This window comes from Triturus cristatus, chromosome 3_2, assembly GCF_964204655.1.
Source record: "Triturus cristatus chromosome 3_2, aTriCri1.1, whole genome shotgun sequence".
Lineage (NCBI taxonomy): Eukaryota > Metazoa > Chordata > Amphibia > Caudata > Salamandridae > Triturus > Triturus cristatus.
The window spans coordinates 1,220,768,329-1,220,786,164 of record NC_140584.1 but is presented as its reverse complement, the minus strand read 5'-3'; the positions used below and the strand labels follow the sequence as shown (position 1 = coordinate 1,220,786,164).

At 52.6% G+C, this 17,836-nt stretch overlaps 1 protein-coding gene across 1 annotated transcript in view; it reads right to left on the bottom strand.

Annotated features, from left to right (window-relative positions):
* The window catches only part of LOC146859505 (fish-egg lectin-like), a 256,323-nt gene that overhangs the window by 45,910 nt on the left and 192,577 nt on the right, over nt 1-17,836 (bottom strand). The window contains exon 3 of the mRNA XM_085650219.1: nt 9,598-9,937. Within this exon, the coding sequence (XP_085506345.1) occupies nt 9,598-9,937 (340 nt within the window). The remainder of the gene's footprint in view (nt 1-9,597; nt 9,938-17,836) is intronic.

Sequence of the window (17,836 nt, the reverse complement as noted above, 5' to 3'; positions counted from 1 at the left end):
AACGCGACCGGATCAAGAAAACTTGTCGGCGAACGCAGGGATTCAGGTAAGGCGATCGCGCGAGAATGTATTATTTTACAGCGCGAGCAAGAAACAAATTATCGCCAAGCTGCGGAAACCGGAATTTTTGACATTTTCGCGCTCTCCGCGGAACGCAAAAATGTCAAATTATCGCAATTTCCGCGAACGGAACGAAATTTTTGCCCAGGCCTAGTCCTACCACCCCGCTTGGCAGTGTGGCACTTGATAGACCGGAAATTAGCGTACCATCTAGTAGAGGGCACCAAACGATACTTCCAACATAATGAGGGGTCTATGGAATCATACTGTACCCTCTGGGAAGCATACAAAGTGGTGATATGGGGACAGTTCCAGGCCATAATTGGGGTAAAGAGAAAGAAAGACAGGCTGCAACATCAGACACTATAGCGAAAGATAAAATCCCTAGAAGCAGAGATACTAAAGGAAGGAGAGCAGGGACGGGATTTGATATATCAATTGTGCCTCCGGCAGCAAGAGTTAAAAGACTTTGTGGAAAATGCAGCTAGCAGTGGAGAGAAGGCTAGCAGGAGACAAAGCTACAAAACTCATTGCCTGGTTGGACAAGTGGGATAATGGCAGAGCCTTGGTGACAGAGATCCATGATCCAGAGGGCGGAGTGTACACGGGAGGCAGGATATAGCTGAGACATTTGCAGTCCACTACGAAGACACATCTGCCTCTAAATCCCGTGGGTCTGGTGCGGATTGTGCAGAACTCCTGGAAACTATGACATTAATTGCTCTGTTGGGAGAGGACCGAGAGACTTCAGAAGACAAATCGAGAGTAGAGGAAATAGAAGGAGCGTTCCTGGGGTTACTATCGGGGAAATCGCTGGGACGTAACGGCCTACCCCTTGAGCTGTCTAAGAGGGTGGCCCAGAAATTTGCGCCCGCCTCCTTAATATGTTCCTAACTGCCAGAGACTCTGGGACCCTCCCGGAGAATCAGAGGACAGCCACAATAGTAGTAATCCCGCAAATCTGTGACAGACTGACTCATACCGTCCCATCTCTGTGCTTATTATTGAACCTAAAGTGCTGGCTAAGGTCCTTGCGAACCGACTGTCGGGGGTCATAACGTCAGTGATTTACCTGCATCAATCCAGGATTATGCCGAGATGGAGCACCTGGCTTAAATCTGCGGTGCCTATGTGGGGTACTCTACCTGACGGGGGAGCAGAGAATGGAGGATGCAGCCGTCCTCTCCCTACTCGCACAAATGGCATTCAATGGTGTTGAATGGGATTATATCTTTGCGATCCTGCCCTGACTGGGATATGTCCCTAACTTCTGCTCCTAGGTCGACAGCTATACAATGCACCAATAGCCAGAGTGCGGGTAAATGGCTTCACCTCCAGCATCTTCAAACTGGGCAGGGGCACGCAACAAGGATGCCCCTTGTCACCTATGATCTTTGTCCTAGCCCTAGAGCCCTTGGTGGCTTGGGTCTGAGGAGACCCTCTAACTCGGGGAATTACTGCAGGAGAGGATTGTGAGGAAAAGATATCCCTCTACGCTGATGACATCCTGCTCTACGTGACAAAGCCCCGTTTCTCAATACCGAGAATTCTTCACATATTTGATCTCTTCAGGAGCTACGTGGGATACCAAATTAACTGGGATAAGTCCATGATTTTTCCGCTCTCGACAAGTGAGATGACCCTGCCGTCACCGCTGCCCAGCCCCGGTGGGGAGGGAAGGTGTCAGATCCCTAGGGATCCACATACCAGAAATGAGAAAGACTTTCTGGATCACAACTTGCTCCCCCAGATAGACACTTCCATGCGGATGCGATTCACTGGCGTCATTACCCCTTTCGTTAATGGGAAGGGCCGTGCTCTTCACAATGATGACCCTCCCACGGATGCTCTACATACTCCAAAACACACCATACAAAATCCCAGACACTTACTTCTGCAAAATTAGCAGCATACTGAGTTCACTATTATGGGACGGAGGCGCAGCATGAATTTCCTTAACAAACGTACAACGTGGAGTCTTTGACGTTGGCCTGGAGGTTCGAGATTTCCGTGCCTTCTATTGGGCGGCCCAGCTGGTAGTGGTGAATGAATGGGTGTTTGGAGGGAAAGACGAACCGGCATACAGGGTCGATCATCGGGCCATGGGGAACAGGGGCTACCCGGCACTCCTCTATGGGAGGGCAAAGAAAGGATCGCTCCCGTTCCACACCCAGACAGTACTGCAGGAAAACAACCAATCGACGTCTGGGGTGGAGTGGACTGACAAACTAACAGCGGAAACCCCACTGTGGGATAGCGACAGCCTGGGAGAGGTGAGAAAGCTAGCTATACACACATGATTGCATGCAATAGGAATGGACAAATTGGGAGATGTTTGGAGAGGGGGCACTCTGCTATCGTTCAGAGAACTACCGTCCGAGTACAAACTAGAGCAGGGGGAGATCTTCTGATACCAACAACTAAAGCACGCCATAAAATGCCATCTGTCCGAGGGGGAACAAATCCTGGACTACTCCCCCATGGAGGGCTGGCTGCTCCTATAGCATGCCCACCAAGGCAGCCTCACAAATATATAAAAAGATAGTGAACAACTCACCAGACACCCTTGTCCAACTGAGGCTGCCTTGGTGGGCATGCTATAGGAGCAGCCAGTCCTCCATGGGGGAGTAGTCCTGGATTTGTTCCCACTCGTCATCTTCCAGGGGCCCAAGTTTTCTGTCCAGGCCTCTGGACAGAAAACTTGGGCCCCTGGAAGATGACGAGTGGAGTAAGGCTCTGCAGCGTCCCAGAGAGATAGCCATACGAGCACGATTCCGCCTGGTACAGCTTTGGGTCTACATAGGTCGTATCTCTCTAGGTCCGGAATACACACCATGGGCTGTAGAGAGTCAGCTGAATGCACCAGGAGTTGCAAGAGCACAGGCTCTTCTTACCACACACTATGGGCCTGCCAACGAATGACAGATTTCTGGAAAGGGGTGATAGAGGTGATGTAGAAAGTAACAGGACTGTCAATCCCACTAGAGGCCAAGTGGCCGTTGCTGGACATAACAGGGGAAGAGAAGTGGCCGAGCACTAATACACTTGGTTAAACGGCGCTGCAGGGGTGGCTAAGCGCACCCTGGCTTGACTCTGGGGAGCCACCGTCCGGGACTGGGAAGAACACCTTGATTGGTGTCAATTCGCTGAATGCGAAACATACTGGGCCCGGGGCTGCCCTCCCAAATACAAAAATAATGGGGGGCCATGGATGCAATACAGGGGAGCTAATGTAGCAGGAGGAGGAGTTAGGTAGGGGAAGATGGGTCACTGAGGTAAACAGAGCATGGGTCACCAGCCCATTATACTATGCAGTGTTTTACTCCGGGGAGCGGGGAGTGGGTAACGCATTGACAATCGTCGATGTCCAGGCCCCCTGTGAGAGGCCTACAATGATGTTGCTAAACTGCCCGTTAATGATCTGTGGTTCTCAAATACCTGCTTAATAAAAAGAAAGTTAAAAAAAATAAAAAAAGAATTCAAAATACATCCCATGTATATCTGTAGCACACAAGGGAGCACCTACCCTCTGGTTGAGGAGCGTCAAAGCAAAATAATTCAACCTACCACCTCTGCTGACCTTCAGGAGAACATTTAAGACCTGGCTGTTCGATCAGTAGCGGCCCCCCCCCAGCACCTTGAGACCCTAGCGGGTATGTAGTGCGCTTTACAAATGCCTGATTGATTGATTGATTGATTGATTGATTGATTGTATGTCTATAGTAGATAGGAGTGCACACAACCGCCCTCTGAGAGGGGACTTAGGCATGATAATTCAATGTGCCTCCGGTGTATATCAATATTACCACAGGGGAGTGCAGGCCCACCCTAGTAGAGGAGTGTCAGGGTGAAATAGTTCAACCTACCTTCAATGCACCTCCGGTGTATATCAATATTACCACAGGGGAGTGCAGGCCCACCCTAGTATAGGAGTGTCAGGGTGAAATAGTTCAACCTACCTTCAATGTACCTCCAGTGTATATCTATAGTACTACAGGGGAGTGCGGGCCCACCCTAGTAGAGGAGTGTCAGAGTGAAATAGTTCAACCTACCTTCAATGTACCTCCGGTGTATATCTATAGTACTACAGGGGAGTGCGGGCCCACCCTAGTAGAGGAATGTCAGGGTGAAATAGTTCAACCTACCTTCAATGTACCTCCGGTGTATATCTATAGTACTACAGGGGAGTGCAGGCCTACCCTAGTATAGGAGTGTCAGGGTGAAATAGTTCAACCTACCTTCAGTGTATATCTATAGCACTACAGGGGAGTGCAGGCCCACCCTAGTAGAGGAGTGTCAGGGTGAAATAGTTCAACCTACCTTCAATGTACCTCCGGTGTATATCTATAGTACTACAGGGGAGTGCGGGCCCACCCTAGTAGAGGAATGTCAGGGTGAAATAGTTCAACCTACCTTCAATGTACCTCCCGTGTATATCTATAGTACTACAGGGGAGTGCAGGCCCACTCTAGTAGAGGAGTGTCAGGGTGAAATAGTTCAACCTACCTTCAATGTACCTCCACTGTATATCTATAGTACTGCAGGGGAGTGCAGGCCCACCCTAGTAGAGGAGTGTCAGGGTGAAATACTTCAACCTACCTTCAATGTACCACCTGTGTATATCTATAGTACTACAGGGGAGTGCGGGCCCACCCTAGTAGAGGAATGTCAGGGTGAAATATTTCAACCTACCTTCAATGTACCTCCGGTGCACATCTATAGTACTACAGGGGAGTGCGGGCCCACCCTAGTAGAGGAGTGTCAGGGTGAAATAGTTCAACCTACCTTCAATGTACCTCCGGTGTATATCTATAGTACTACAGGGGAGTGCAGGCCCACCCTAGTAGAGGAGTGTCAGGGTGAAATAGTTCAACCTACCTTCAATGCACCTCCGGTGTATATCTATAGTACTACAGGGGAGTGCGGGCCCTTCCTAGTAGAGGAGTGTCAGGGTGAAATAGTTCAACCTACCTTCAATGTACCTCCGGTGTATATCTATAGTACTACAGGGGAGTGCAGGCCCACCCTAGTAGAGGAGTGTCAGGGTGAAATAGTTCAACCTACCTTCAATGTACCTCCGGTGTATATCTATAGTACTACAGGGGAGTGCGGGCCCTTCCTAGTAGAGGAGTGTCAGGGTGAAATAGTTCAACCTACCTTCAATGTACCTCCGGTGTATATCTATAGTACTACAGGGGAGTGCGGGCCCACCCTACTAGAGGAGTGTCAGGGTGAAATAGTTCAACCTACCTTCAATGTACCTCCGGTGTATATCTATAGTACTACAGGGGACTGCAGTCCCACCCTAGTATAGGAGTATCAGGGTGAAATAGTTCAACCTACCTTCTGTGTATATCTATAGCACTACAGGGGAGTGCAGGCCCACCCTAGTAGAGGAGTGTCAGGGTGAAATAGTTCAACCTACCTTTAATGTACCTCCGGTGTATATCTATAGTACTACAGGGGAGTGCGGGCCTACCCTAGTAGAGGACTGTCAGGGTGAAATACTTCAACCTACCTTCAATGTACCTCCTGTGTATATCTATAGTACTACAGGGGAGTGCGGGCCCACCCTAGTAGAGGACTGTCAGGGTGAAATACTTCAACCTACCTTCAATGTACCTCCTGTGTATATCTATAGTACTACAGGGGAGTGCGGGCCCACCCTAGTAGAGGAGTGTCAGGGTGAAATAGTTCAACCTAGCTTCAATGTACCTCCGGTGTATATCTATAGTACTACAGGGGAGTGCAGGCCCACCCTAGTAGAGGAGTGTCACGGTGAAATAGTTCAACCTACCATCAATGTACCTCCGGTGTTTATCTATTCTACTACAGGGGAGTGCAGGCCCACCCTAGTAGAGGAGTGTCAGGGTGAAATAGTTCAACCTACCTTCAATGTACCTCCGGTGTATAACTATAATACTGCAGGGGAGTGCAGGCCCACCCTAGTAGAGGAGGGTCAGGGTGAAATAGTTCAACCTACCTTCAATGTACCTCCGCTGTATATCTATAGTACTGCAGGGGAGTGCGGGCCCACCCTACTAGAGGAGTGTCAGGGTGAAATAGTTCAACCTACCTTCAATGTACCTCTACTATAGTACTACAGGGGAGTGCGGGCCCTCCCTAGTAGAGGAGTGTCAGGGTGAAATAGTTCAACCTACCTTCAATGTACCTCCGGTGTATATCTATAGTACTACAGGGGAGTGCAGGCCCACCCTAGTAGAGGACTGTCAGGGTGAAATACTTCAACCTACCTTCAATGTACCTCCTGTGTATATCTATAGTAGCACAGGTGAGTGCAGGCCCACCCTAGTAGAGGAGTGTCAGGGTGAAATAGTTCAACCTACCTTCAATGTACCTCCAGTGTATATCTATAGTACTACAGGTGAGTGCGGGCCCACCCTAGTAGAGGAGTGTCAGGGTGAAATAGTTCAACCTAGCTTCAATGTACCTCCAGTGTATATCTATAGTAGCACAGGTGAGTGCGGGCCCACCCTAGTAGAGGAGTGTCAGGGTGAAATAGTTCAACCTAGCTTCAATGTACCTCCAGTGTATATCTATAGTACTACAGGGGAGTTCAGGCCCACCCTAGTAGAGGAGTGTCAGGGTGAAATAGTTCAACCTACCTTCAATGTACCTCCGGTGTATATCTATAGCACTACAGGGGAGTGCAGGGACACCCTAGTAGAGGAGTGTCAGGGTGAAATAGTTCAACCTACCTTCAATGTACCTCCTGTGTCTGTGTATATCTATAATAGTACAAGGGAACACCTGCCCACCCGTGTAGAGGAGTGTGTGAGTTCAATAATATTGCCCGCCTCCTCTGTATGTCTGTAGTAGAGAGGGGTGCACTTCACCGCCCTCTCAGAGGGAAGTCAGGTTATGATTCTTCACTATACCTCCAGTGTGTAGCTAACATAGTGCAGGGGAGCACAGAGCTCTGGGCTTGGCCTCTGATCAGTCTCTGCTCCCAGCTCCCTGTCCATAGTACAGGGGAGCACAGAGCTCTGGGCCTGGCCTCTGATCAGTCTCTGCTCCCAGCTCCCTGCCCATAGTGCATGGGGAGCACGGAGCTCTGGGCCTGGTCTCTGATCAGTCTCTGATCCCAGCTCCCTGCCCATAGTTCAGGGGAGCACAGAGCTCTGGGCCTGGCCTCTGATCAGTGTCTGCTCCCAGCTCCCTGCTGGTAGTGCATGGGGGGCACAGAGCTCTGGGCCTGGCCTCTGATCAGTCTCTGCTCCCAGCTCCCTACCCATAGTGCAGTGGGAGCACAAAGCTCTGGGTCTGGTCTCTGATCAGTCTCTTCTCCCAGCTCTCTGCCCACAGTGCAGGGGAGCACAGAGCTCTGGTCCTGGCCTCTGATCAGTCTCTGCTCCCATCTCCCTGCCCATAGTGCATGGGGAGAACAGAGCTCTGGGCCAGGCCTCTGATCAGTCTCTGCTCCCAGTTCCCTGCCCATAGTGCATGGGGAGCACAGAGCTCTGGGCCAGGCCTCTGATCAGTCTCTGCTCCCAGCTCCCTGCTGGAAGTCCATGGGGGGCAAAGATCTGGGCCTGGCCTCTGATCAGTCTCTGCTCCCAGCTCCCTGCCCATAGTGCAGTGGAGCACAGAGCTCTGGGCCTGTCCTCTGATCAGTCTCTGCTCCCAGCTCCCTGCCCATAGTTCAGGGGAGCACAGAGCTCTGGGCCTGGCCTCTGATCAGTTTCTGCTCCCAGCTCCCTGTCCATAGTGCATGGGGGGCACAGAGCTCTGGGCCTGGCCTCTAATCAGTCTCTGCTCCCAGCCTCCTGCCTGCAGTGCATGGGGAGCACAGAGCTCTGGGTCTGGCCTCTGATCAGTCTCTGCTCCCAGCTCCCTGCCCAGAGTGCATGGGGGGCACAGAACTCTGGGCCTGGCCTCTGATCAGTCTCAGCTCCCAGCTCCCTGCCCATAGTGCATGGGGGGCACAGAGCTCTGGGCCTGGCCTCTGATCATTCTTAGCTCCCAAATCCCTGCCCATAGTGCATGGAGGACTCAGAGCTGTGGGCCTGGCCTCTGATCAGTCTCTGCTCCCAGCTCTCTGCCCATAGTGCATGGGGGGCACAGAGCTCTGGGCCTGGCCTCTAATCAGTCTCTGCTCCCAGCCTCCTGCCCGCAGTGCATGGGGAGCACAGAGCTCTGGGTCTGGCCTCTGATCAGTCTCTGCTCCCAGCTCCCTGCCCATAGTGCATGGGGGGCACAGAGCTCTGGGCCTGGCCTCTGATCAGCCTCTGCTCCCAGCTCCCGGCCCGCAGTGCATGGGGAGCACAGAGCTCTGGGCCTGGCCTCTGATCAGTCTCAGCTCCCAGCTCCCTGCCCATAGTGCATGGGGAGCACAGAGCTCTGGGCCTGGCCTCTGACCAGTCTCTGCTCCCAGCTCCCTGCCAATAGTGCATGGGGGGCACAGAGCTCTGGGCCTGGCCTCAGATCAGTCTCTGCTCCCAGCTCCCGGCCCGCAGTGCATGGGGAGCACAGAGCTCTGGGCCTGGCCTCTGATCAGTCTCAGCTCCCAGCTCCCTGCCCATAGTGCATGGGGGGCACAGAGCTGTGGGCCTGGCCTCTGATCAGTCTCTGCTCCCAGCTCCCTGCCCAGAGTGCATGCGGGGCACAGAACTCTGGGCCTGGCCTCTGATCAGTCTCAGCTCCCAGCTCCCTGCCCATAGTACATGGGGGGCACAGAGCTCTGGGCCAGGCCTCTGATCATTCTTAGCTCCCAAATCCCTGCCCATAGTGCATGGGGGACTCAGAGCTGTGGGCCTGGCCTCTGATCAGTCTCTGCTCCCAGCTCTCTGCCCATAGTGCATGGGGGGCACAGAGCTCTGGGCCTGGCCTCTGATCAGTCTCTGCTCCCAGCCTCCTGCCCGCAGTGCATGGGGAGCACAGAGCTCTGGGTCTGGCCTCTGATCAGTCTCTGCTCCCAGCTCCCTGCCCATAGTGCATGGGGGGCACAGAGCTCTGGGCCTGGCCTCTGATCAGCCTCTGCTCCCAGCTCCCGGCCCGCAGTGCATGGGGAGCACAGAGCTCTGGGCCTGGCCTCTGATCAGTCTCAGCTCCCAGCTCCCTGCCCATAGTGCATGGGGAGCACAGAGCTCTGGGCCTGGCCTCTGACCAGTCTCTGCTCCCAGCTCCCTGCCAATAGTGCATGGGGGGCACAGAGCTCTGGGCCTGGCCTCAGATCAGTCTCTGCTCCCAGCTCCCGGCCCGCAGTGCATGGGGAGCGCAGAGCTCTGGGCCTGGCCTCTGATCAGTCTCAGCTCCCAGCTCCCTGCCCATAGTGCATGGGGGGCACAGAGCTGTGGGCCTGGCCTCTGATCAGTCTCTGCTCCCAGCTCTCTGCCCATAGTGCATGGGGGGGGTACTGTGTCACCTCTTCGGCATCACAGAACAAAGAGTCAAGAGACATAGACGCGGCTGCTGCTCCATACCGGCAATTCCTACTTACCTATCCAGCTACTCTGCTTGTACAAGTGATAGTACTATTGGTTACATCATAGATGTCTACTTGAACACTGACCTTACCTGCGATACAGGACCCCAGCTTTGTTCACCCCATACACAGCCCCTCTGCTGCCAACCTCGATCATGTTGAGGTTTCCATCAACGACTTGCCAGTCGGTGCCACCACAAGCGCTTCGGTCCGTGCCAGAACGGTAGTGGATGCTGTTGGTGGTATTCACACCCCAGCAGCCCTTAGGGCCACAGCTGTAGTACTTCAATGTGCCCTCAATCTTGGCCCAGGGCAGTACTGTCTGGGACTTTGCAGCCAGCGTCTCAGTGTGAGGCAGGCAAAGCACTTCACTTTTGGGACTGACAGCAGCTAGAAACCCATCTCCACCGGCATCGATCTGCTTTACGCGCTCTGCAAAGGAGTGGAGAAGAAAGTGTGAGTGTAAACTGAAGCTCGGTTGATGCATCTCATGCAATCCCTCACTAAACATCTTCCCAAAGCAGAGCATAATTCACCATTGTGGGCAGGAAGACAGGGGGGCCGATTTAGAAGCCCCTTGCGCCACTTTTGCGTCACTTTTAACATGGGAAAAGTGACGCAACAGTGGCGCAAGGGGCTTGTAAATCTGCCCCTGGATATCCAAATTCAAGGTAGGGTGGCTGTAAGTCCCACCACCAGCCACATGTTGCCTACTTTCCCATTCAATATCACAATTTCAAAGTCAGGAATATTAACCTGCACATATACCAACTCCATAAATAACCACCACCAGCATATTGTCAAGATAGGCATATAAAGGGAAGTATAGATTTACTGGGGCAGATTTACAAGCCCCCTGCGCCACCACTACGTCACTTTTCGTGATGCACCGGCAGCGCAGGGGGCTCCTCCATATTTACAAGGACAGGAAAAGCCACCCTGCGTGACTTTTCCTCTCCTTGTAAACACTGCTCCTTCACACTCAGCAATCTGAGTGAAAGGGGCGTTCCATGGGTGTTGCTGTGGGTGTGTCTGTGTGAAAGGGGCGTTCCATGGGTGTTGCTGTGGGTGTGTCTGTGTGAAAGGGGCGTTCCATGGGTGTTGCTGTGGGTGTGTCTGTGTGAAAGGGGCGTTCCATGGGTGTTGCTGTGGGTGTGTCTGTGTGAAAGGGGGGTTACATGGGTGTTGCTGTGGGTGTTCCCACGCAACACCCATGGAACCAGAGACATCTCCAGATTTACGAGAAATCGTAAATCTGGAGATGCGTGTGAATGCTATGCCACCCTAGAGGTGGCGTTGCGAGGCGCAACGAGGAGAAACGTTTTAATTTCTCCTTGTTTTTTCCTCTTTCAATGCTTGCTGCATTCTACAGCACACATTTGAGGAGGAAAATGCCTGTAGTGTTTGTTTTTGTGCAGTAAGGTGCTCCTTTCTGCACAAAAACAATCTCCCTGCGACGCAGGCATCCTTGCACCATGGTGGAAGGGTGCCTGCGCCGGTGCATGGCTGCAGTTTGTGCGCCAGCGCAGGGGGAAGCACAGAGATGCAACATATCCTTGTAAATATGTCGCATCCCTGTGCTTCGGAAGTGCCGCAGCGGTGCGCAGCCAAAGGGCTTGTGGTGCCACGCTGCGGCACTTCCTTGTAGATCTGCCCCACTATTCTTAACTTCATATTTATTTACTCTGAAGATGTCTTGGTATTTGATGTTGTGGAGAAGATATAAGTGCAAGTCAGTCATTTGACAGACACACTGTGAGTCAAGCTCTTCATTTTATGAGAGCAGCCATTGAATCAAAGGTGTCTGGCTTCCAACGGCACATTCTTGTAGTTACTTCTCAACATTGTAAATCATATTGTAGAAAACGTTGGTACATCCCTGTGCAACAACATTTCTGAAATGTTTAAAAATTAGGCATGCCATCGCAGGGCAAACCGTAGAACTAACATGCTACAATCAGAGCCACGAGCTTTGATTTACAGTCAAACCATGGCAAGACATCATTTTATTCAAATCATTAAGGTGATTTGTAATGATTGGACAATATCACCAAATGAATGATTATATATATTTTTCCAATGATTATTATATGCACAAGTATATTGGAATTGTATCTTTCCTTTTGCATTTTCCTGTGATATCTTGAAGGGCGCTGTTTCTGGCTTACAGAAGTGATTGTGTTTTATTTATCCTGCAGCATGCTCCTCTACTTTCAAGAATGGACTGAAACATGTCGACCAGCATGCTTAAGGAACAAATGAACATGACCATTTCCATATTTTGTGAACATAAACATGGTCATGTTCAGTCATACAATTCAACACTTTTCAAAGGCTTGTTTTGTATTTAATATCACTAACACGATGCCACAAGTCTTTGTGCATTCTGTGCCATCTTTTGCAACACTTTATAACACATGAGGCAGATTTACAAGCCCCTTGCGCCACATTTGCATCATTTTTAACATGGGAAAAGTTACGTAAGGGTGGCGCAAGGGGCTTGTAAATAAGCCCCATAATGTTTACCACCCAACTTGCACCTTTATTGATCTGACCGGTTTCAGCATAGTGGCGTCAATGTTTCTTTATCCGAGTGTGTGCTTTTCGATGAAAATGAAAAAATATGCTAGAGCTAGACCGGAGGCTCAATTATGACTAACTTATAGCTGTAGCAGAAAAGTGAAACATAACATAACATGGAAGAAAGTATGAAGGAGGCGAGCTCTCTGGATCAGCTGTGACCTCATGTCTGATCCACCAATCAGTGAACAGTCTCTGGTATAATTAGCCCTGCTGAGCAGCGACCGTCCTCTTCTTTGCGGCTCTAGCAGAGATAAGTGTAATTTTATTTTATTTCATGTGACCATTTATTGTTAATTTGCACTGTGGTGTTGTGTAGCTGAACTAAACTGTCACTGAGGGAAATGCGCTTTTTCCTTCTTTTATAAATATACTTCACCCATGAGCGCGTGAACCCTCAGCGCCCCTTTTCCTCTCAGCCGGTGCCTAGGGCGTGAGCCGCGTGAACCCCCAGGCGCCCCCTTTTCCTCTCAGCCGGTGCCTAGGGCATGAACCCTCAGTGCCCCTTTTCCCTCTCAGCCGGTGCTTAGGGCGTGAACCCTCAGCGCTCCTTTTCCTCTCAGGCGGTGCCTAGGGCGTGAACCCTCAGTGCCCCTTTTCCTCTCAGCTGGTGCCTAGGGCGTGCACCCCCAGGCGTCCCCTTTTCCTTGCAGCTGGTGCCTAGGGCGTGAACCCCCAGGTGCCCCCTTTTCCTCTCAGTCGGTGCCTAGGGCGTGAACCCTCAGTGCCCCTTTTCCTCTCAGTCGGTGCCTAGGGCGTGAACCCTCAGCGCCCCTTTTCCTCTCAGCCGGTACCTCGGGTGTGAACCCCCAGGAGCCCCCCATTTCCTCTCAGTCGGTGCCTAGGGCGTGAACCCTCAGCGCCCCTTTTCCTCTCAGCCGGTGCCTAGGGCGTGAACCCTCAGTGCCCCTTTTCCTCTCAGTCGGTGCCTAGGGCGTGAACCCTCAGCGCCCCTTTTCCTCTCAGCCGGTGCCGTGACCCCACTACTTCTCTCACCACCCAGCTGTGCTATCTGCTCCATTCAGCCTCCCACTTCCCCAGTTTTCACATTTGTTTATCGGCTCCTGTTACACGTCGGATGCTTCTACAGCTCCCTGTACCGCCCTCCTCGGCTTGCCTCAAAAGCCTGGAAGACAGCACTGACCGCATTTGAACTCTCTCTTCCTGATAATATCTGCATTTCTGAACTGGCTCATGTCTGGAGGAATTTAACCCTCTCTTTGCAGCTGTGCAGTGAGTCTGCCTTAGAGCACCTTATCTGTTCGTATTCCTTCACCTTAGGACACAAAGAATTTATAATTTCTTACCTATATTTTAAAGCCTTTCTACACCAATCATTTATTTTTAATGTTGTTCATATTTGGTTAATTATTTGTTTTCCCCCCTGTTTTCAACTCAAGTAAAATGAGAAGAATGGTCTTAAAAGGCTCGCAGTATCAAAACCTTCAAGAAATGTAGAGCCCAATGATGCTGACTCCTCTGTGGAAGAGGATGGCCTGGAAGAGCCTTCTAGGCAGGAGTCTGCCTGAGGGAGAAGTTTTCCTGGGGGAAGGGGTCTGTCTGGGGGAGGGGGCTGCCTGGGGGAGGAGTCTGCTGAGGAGTCTGTCTGGGTCAGGAGTCTGCCTGGGGTAGGAATGTGCCTGGGGCAGGAGTCTGCCTGGGAGAGGAGTTTGCCTGGGGCAGGAGTGTGCCTGGGGCAGGAGTCTGCCTGGGGAAGGAGTCTGCCTGGGGGAGGAGTCTGCCTGGGGCAGGAGTCTGCCTGGGGGAGGAGTCTGCCTGGGGCAGGAGTCTGCCTGGGAGAGGTGTCTGCCAGGGAGAGGAGTGTGCCTGGGGCAGGAGTCTGCCTGGGCCAGGAGTCTGCCTGGGGGAGGAGTTTGCCTGGGGGAGGAGTCTGCCTGGGGCAGGAGTCTGCCTAAGGGAGGAGTCTTCCTAAGGGAGGAGTCTGTCTGGGGAAGGAGTCTGCCTGGGAGAGGAGTCTGCCTGGGGCAGGAGTGTGCCTGGGGCAGGAGTGTGCCTGGGGAAGGAGTCTGCCTGGGGGAGGAGTCTGCCTGGAGGAGTCTGCCTGGGGGAGGAGTCTGCCTGGGGGAGGAGTCTGCCTGGGGCAGGAGTCTGCCTGGGGCCGGAGTCTGCCTGGGGAAGGAGTCTGCCTGGGGCAAGAGTGTTCCTGGGTCAGGAGTCTGCGTGGGGAAGGAGTCTGCTTGGGGAGGAGTCTGCCTGGGGAAGGAGTCTGCCTGGAGGAGGAGTCTGCCTGGGGCAGGAGTCTGCCTGGGGAGGAGTCTGCCTGGGGGAGGAGTCTGCCTGGGGCCGGAGTCTGCCTGGGGCAGGAGTCTGCCTGGGGGGGAGTCTGCCTGGGGGAGGAGTCTTTCTGGGGAAGGAGTCTGCCTGGGAGAGGAGTCTGCCTGGGAGAGGAGTCTGCCTGGGAGAGGAGTCTGCCTGGGAGAGGAGTCTGCCTGGGGCAGGAGTGTGCCTGGGGCAGGAGTCTGCCTGGGGAAGGAGTCTGCCTGGGGGAGGAGTCTGCCTGGGGGAGGAGTCTGCCTAAGGGAGGAGTCTGCCTGGGAGAGGAGTGTGCCTGGGGCAGGAGTCTGCCTGGGGCCGGAGTCTGCCTGGGGAAGGAGTCTGCCTGGGGCAAGAGTGTTCCTGGGTCAGGAGTCTGCGTGGGGAAGGAGTCTGCTTGGGGAGGAGTCTGCCTGGGGAAGGAGTCTGCCTGGAGGAGGAGTCTGCCTGGAGGAGGAGTCTGCCTGGGGAGGAGTCTGCCTGGGGGGGGGAGTCTGCCTGGGGAGGAGTCTGTCTGGGGCAGGAGTCTGCCTGGGAGAGGAGTCTGCCTGGGAGAGGAGTCTGCCTGGGGCAGGAGTCTGTCTGGGGAAGGAGTCTGCCTGGGGAGGAGTCTGCCTGGGGCAGGAGTCTGCCTGGGGGAGGAGTATGCCTGGGGGAGGAGTATGCCTGGGGCAGGAGTATGCCTGGGGAAGGAGTCTTCCTGGGAGAGAAGTGTGCCTGGGGCAGGAGTCTGCCTGGGCCATGAGTCTGCCTGGGGCATGAGTATGCCTGGGGAATGAGTCTGCCTGGGGTAGGAGTCTGCCTTGGGCAGGAGTCTGCCTGGGGAAGGAGTCTGCCTGGGGAAGGAGTCTGCCTGGGGACGGAGTCTGCCCGGGGGAGGAGTCTGCCTGGGGCAGGAGTCTGCTGTCATGCCCCGCGGTCCGGCCCCTGGGTGTAGGGTGTATTTAAACGGCGAAGGGCGTGCAAACGCCGCTTCGCGTTCTAGCACTGAGCCCCAGTTCCATCTTGATAGTTGTTGCCTGACTTCCGGTTAAACGTACTTCCTGTTTTCCAGTGAGAAGCCGCGTACGCGTCGTAGCGGACGAGTCCCGGCTCCGGGGTTGTTATCGCTATTCCCCTTGGTGAAGCGTAGAGGCGCTCCTTCCCTCCGAGCAGCCGAGCGTGTTGGCGCTTCTTCCATCTGAGCGGCCGAGCGTGTTGCGCCTTGCCAAGTAAGGTCTAAGTGTTACTTAGCAGTGCGGGGTTCGCCTGTCACTCGTCTCTCTATACCTCGGAGATTGAGGTTGGCTGACGGTTGGTGAGTCCACATTCGCCTGCACTGTTCCTTTTGATATCTCTCTCCAGAATCCACCTCTCTGGCTAGAGTTGTGTTGTGTTATATGTAAGCCTGCCAATTCCAAATCCTGCAGTTCAGGCTAGAGTTGTGTTGTGTTATATGTAAGCCTGCCAATTCCAAATCCTGCAGTTCAGGCTAGAGTTGTGTTGTGTTATATGTAAGCCTGCCAATTCCAAATCCTGCAGTTCAGGCTAGAGTTGTGTTGTGTTATATGTAAGCCTGCTAATTCCAAATCCTGCAGTTCAGGCTTGAGTTGTGTCGTGTTATATGTCAGCCTGCTAATTCCAGATTCAGGCTTGTATTGTGTTGTGCTTACGCCTGCTGTTAAGGCGACTCCAAGTTTAGTGATTTGGTTGGAGTCATACTTTGTGTTCTTACCCCAGTTCAAGTATCAGTGGCCTATTTGGCGCATCCACTACTTGTCCCTACCCTATGTTCTCTTGAACACGCATCAGGCATCCGAGGGTGATTATTGCGAGGACCAGTGAGCAGTGGATTAGGTTTACCACCTTCCTACATAAGATTCACGGTACTTGTTCTTCCTACACATCATATAGGCATATGGGGAATCGTATCCTTCCATCATTTATGAACCCTGTCTTTGTTGTTCTCAGCCTGTAAGGTGACTTACATATAGTGAAACTGAGTTCTCCTCTGGGAATCGATCATAAGTGGTCGTGCAGAGTTATTCCTACCTATTACTGCAGGCCATAATCCAGGAGGCTGGCGTTAACTTCGGTAGGTGTCTGGGGGGAATGAAGTGAAGAAAGCTCCAGGGTAGTGCTGTACTAATATTCATATACCTACCTTTGTGTTACAGCTGAGGGGCCCTCTCATTCCTTCCTGTCAAGAACCATCACCTTCCTGCTGTTTCGCCTGCCAGAATCATCCGTCAAGTCCTGCCTGTTTTCCCCACCTATCCTTGTTTTGTTTCCCTGTTTTCCCCAGCGGGTCCTTCGTACTCTAGAGTTTGATAGAGTCGGAGGCGCGTGGGGGACGACTGTGGACTTTTTCTCCAACGTTCCGGACGCTCCTGCAGAACATCCGCGATCATTACATCTGCCTGGGGCAGGAGTCTGCCTGGGAGAGGAGTCTGCCTGGGGCAGGAGTGTGCCTGGGGCAGGAGTCGTCCCGGGGAAGGAGTCTGCCTGGGGGAGGAGGCTGCCTGGGGGAGGAGTCTGCCTGGGGGAGGAGGCTGCCTTAGGCAGGAGTATGCCTGGGGAAGGAGTCTGCCTGGGGCAGGAGTCTCTCTGGGGGAGGAGTCTGCCTGGGGCAGGAGTATGCCTGGGGATGGAGTCTGCCTGGGGGAGATGTGTGCCTGGGGCAGGGGTCTGCCTGGGATCAACCAGTGACGGAGCCGGATCTAATTCAGCCCCTCTTTCGGCATCGATGCAGGATGGATTAAGTCACTCAATTGTCCCCTCCTTTTAAAAGCTAATAACATATTTACCCCCTTATCCAAGACTAGACTTTCAATTGCCTCAGGGACGTGTGCATCAATCTGCGAAACAGCCAAATACCTCCACTAAAACGCGAATGGCTGAGACACCTCAGTCCCAGGGGTCTTTTGTATCCTTTCCCATCTCTCCCTATGACTGTCCTCCCTCACAAATGAGAACGATGTCTTTCTCTGACTCCATACACACCACAGATGATCATTTATACTCTGTCAATTCAAATGATACAGATGATGATTGTGATGGGATCACAATATGTTTTTGATCCTTATTTAAAAACACAAGCATTCCTGCAATACGAACACGGATGTCCTCTGCCTAATGAAATTCTCCCTCTTGACCAGTGCGAATTTATAATTTATACTGACGGATCTGCACAACGCGCTACGAGGGGTAAGCAAGCTTATAGTGCAGCGTGCACGATCGTTAAAGGTCATATGCTCGATGGCAAATTTATACCAATGGTCACAAAAACGCAATCTCTAGGAGTTTGTACAGCTCACCGAGCTGAACTACAAGTATTTAAATTGGCACTTGAAAATACGAATTATGAATTCCCCACACTCATAGTGCGCGATTCCATTTATTGTGTGCAATCATACAATGAATATTTACAGAATTGGCTTCAAAATGGTTTCAAAGATGCAATAGGTGGCGCAATCAAGCATAAAATGCATTGGGAAC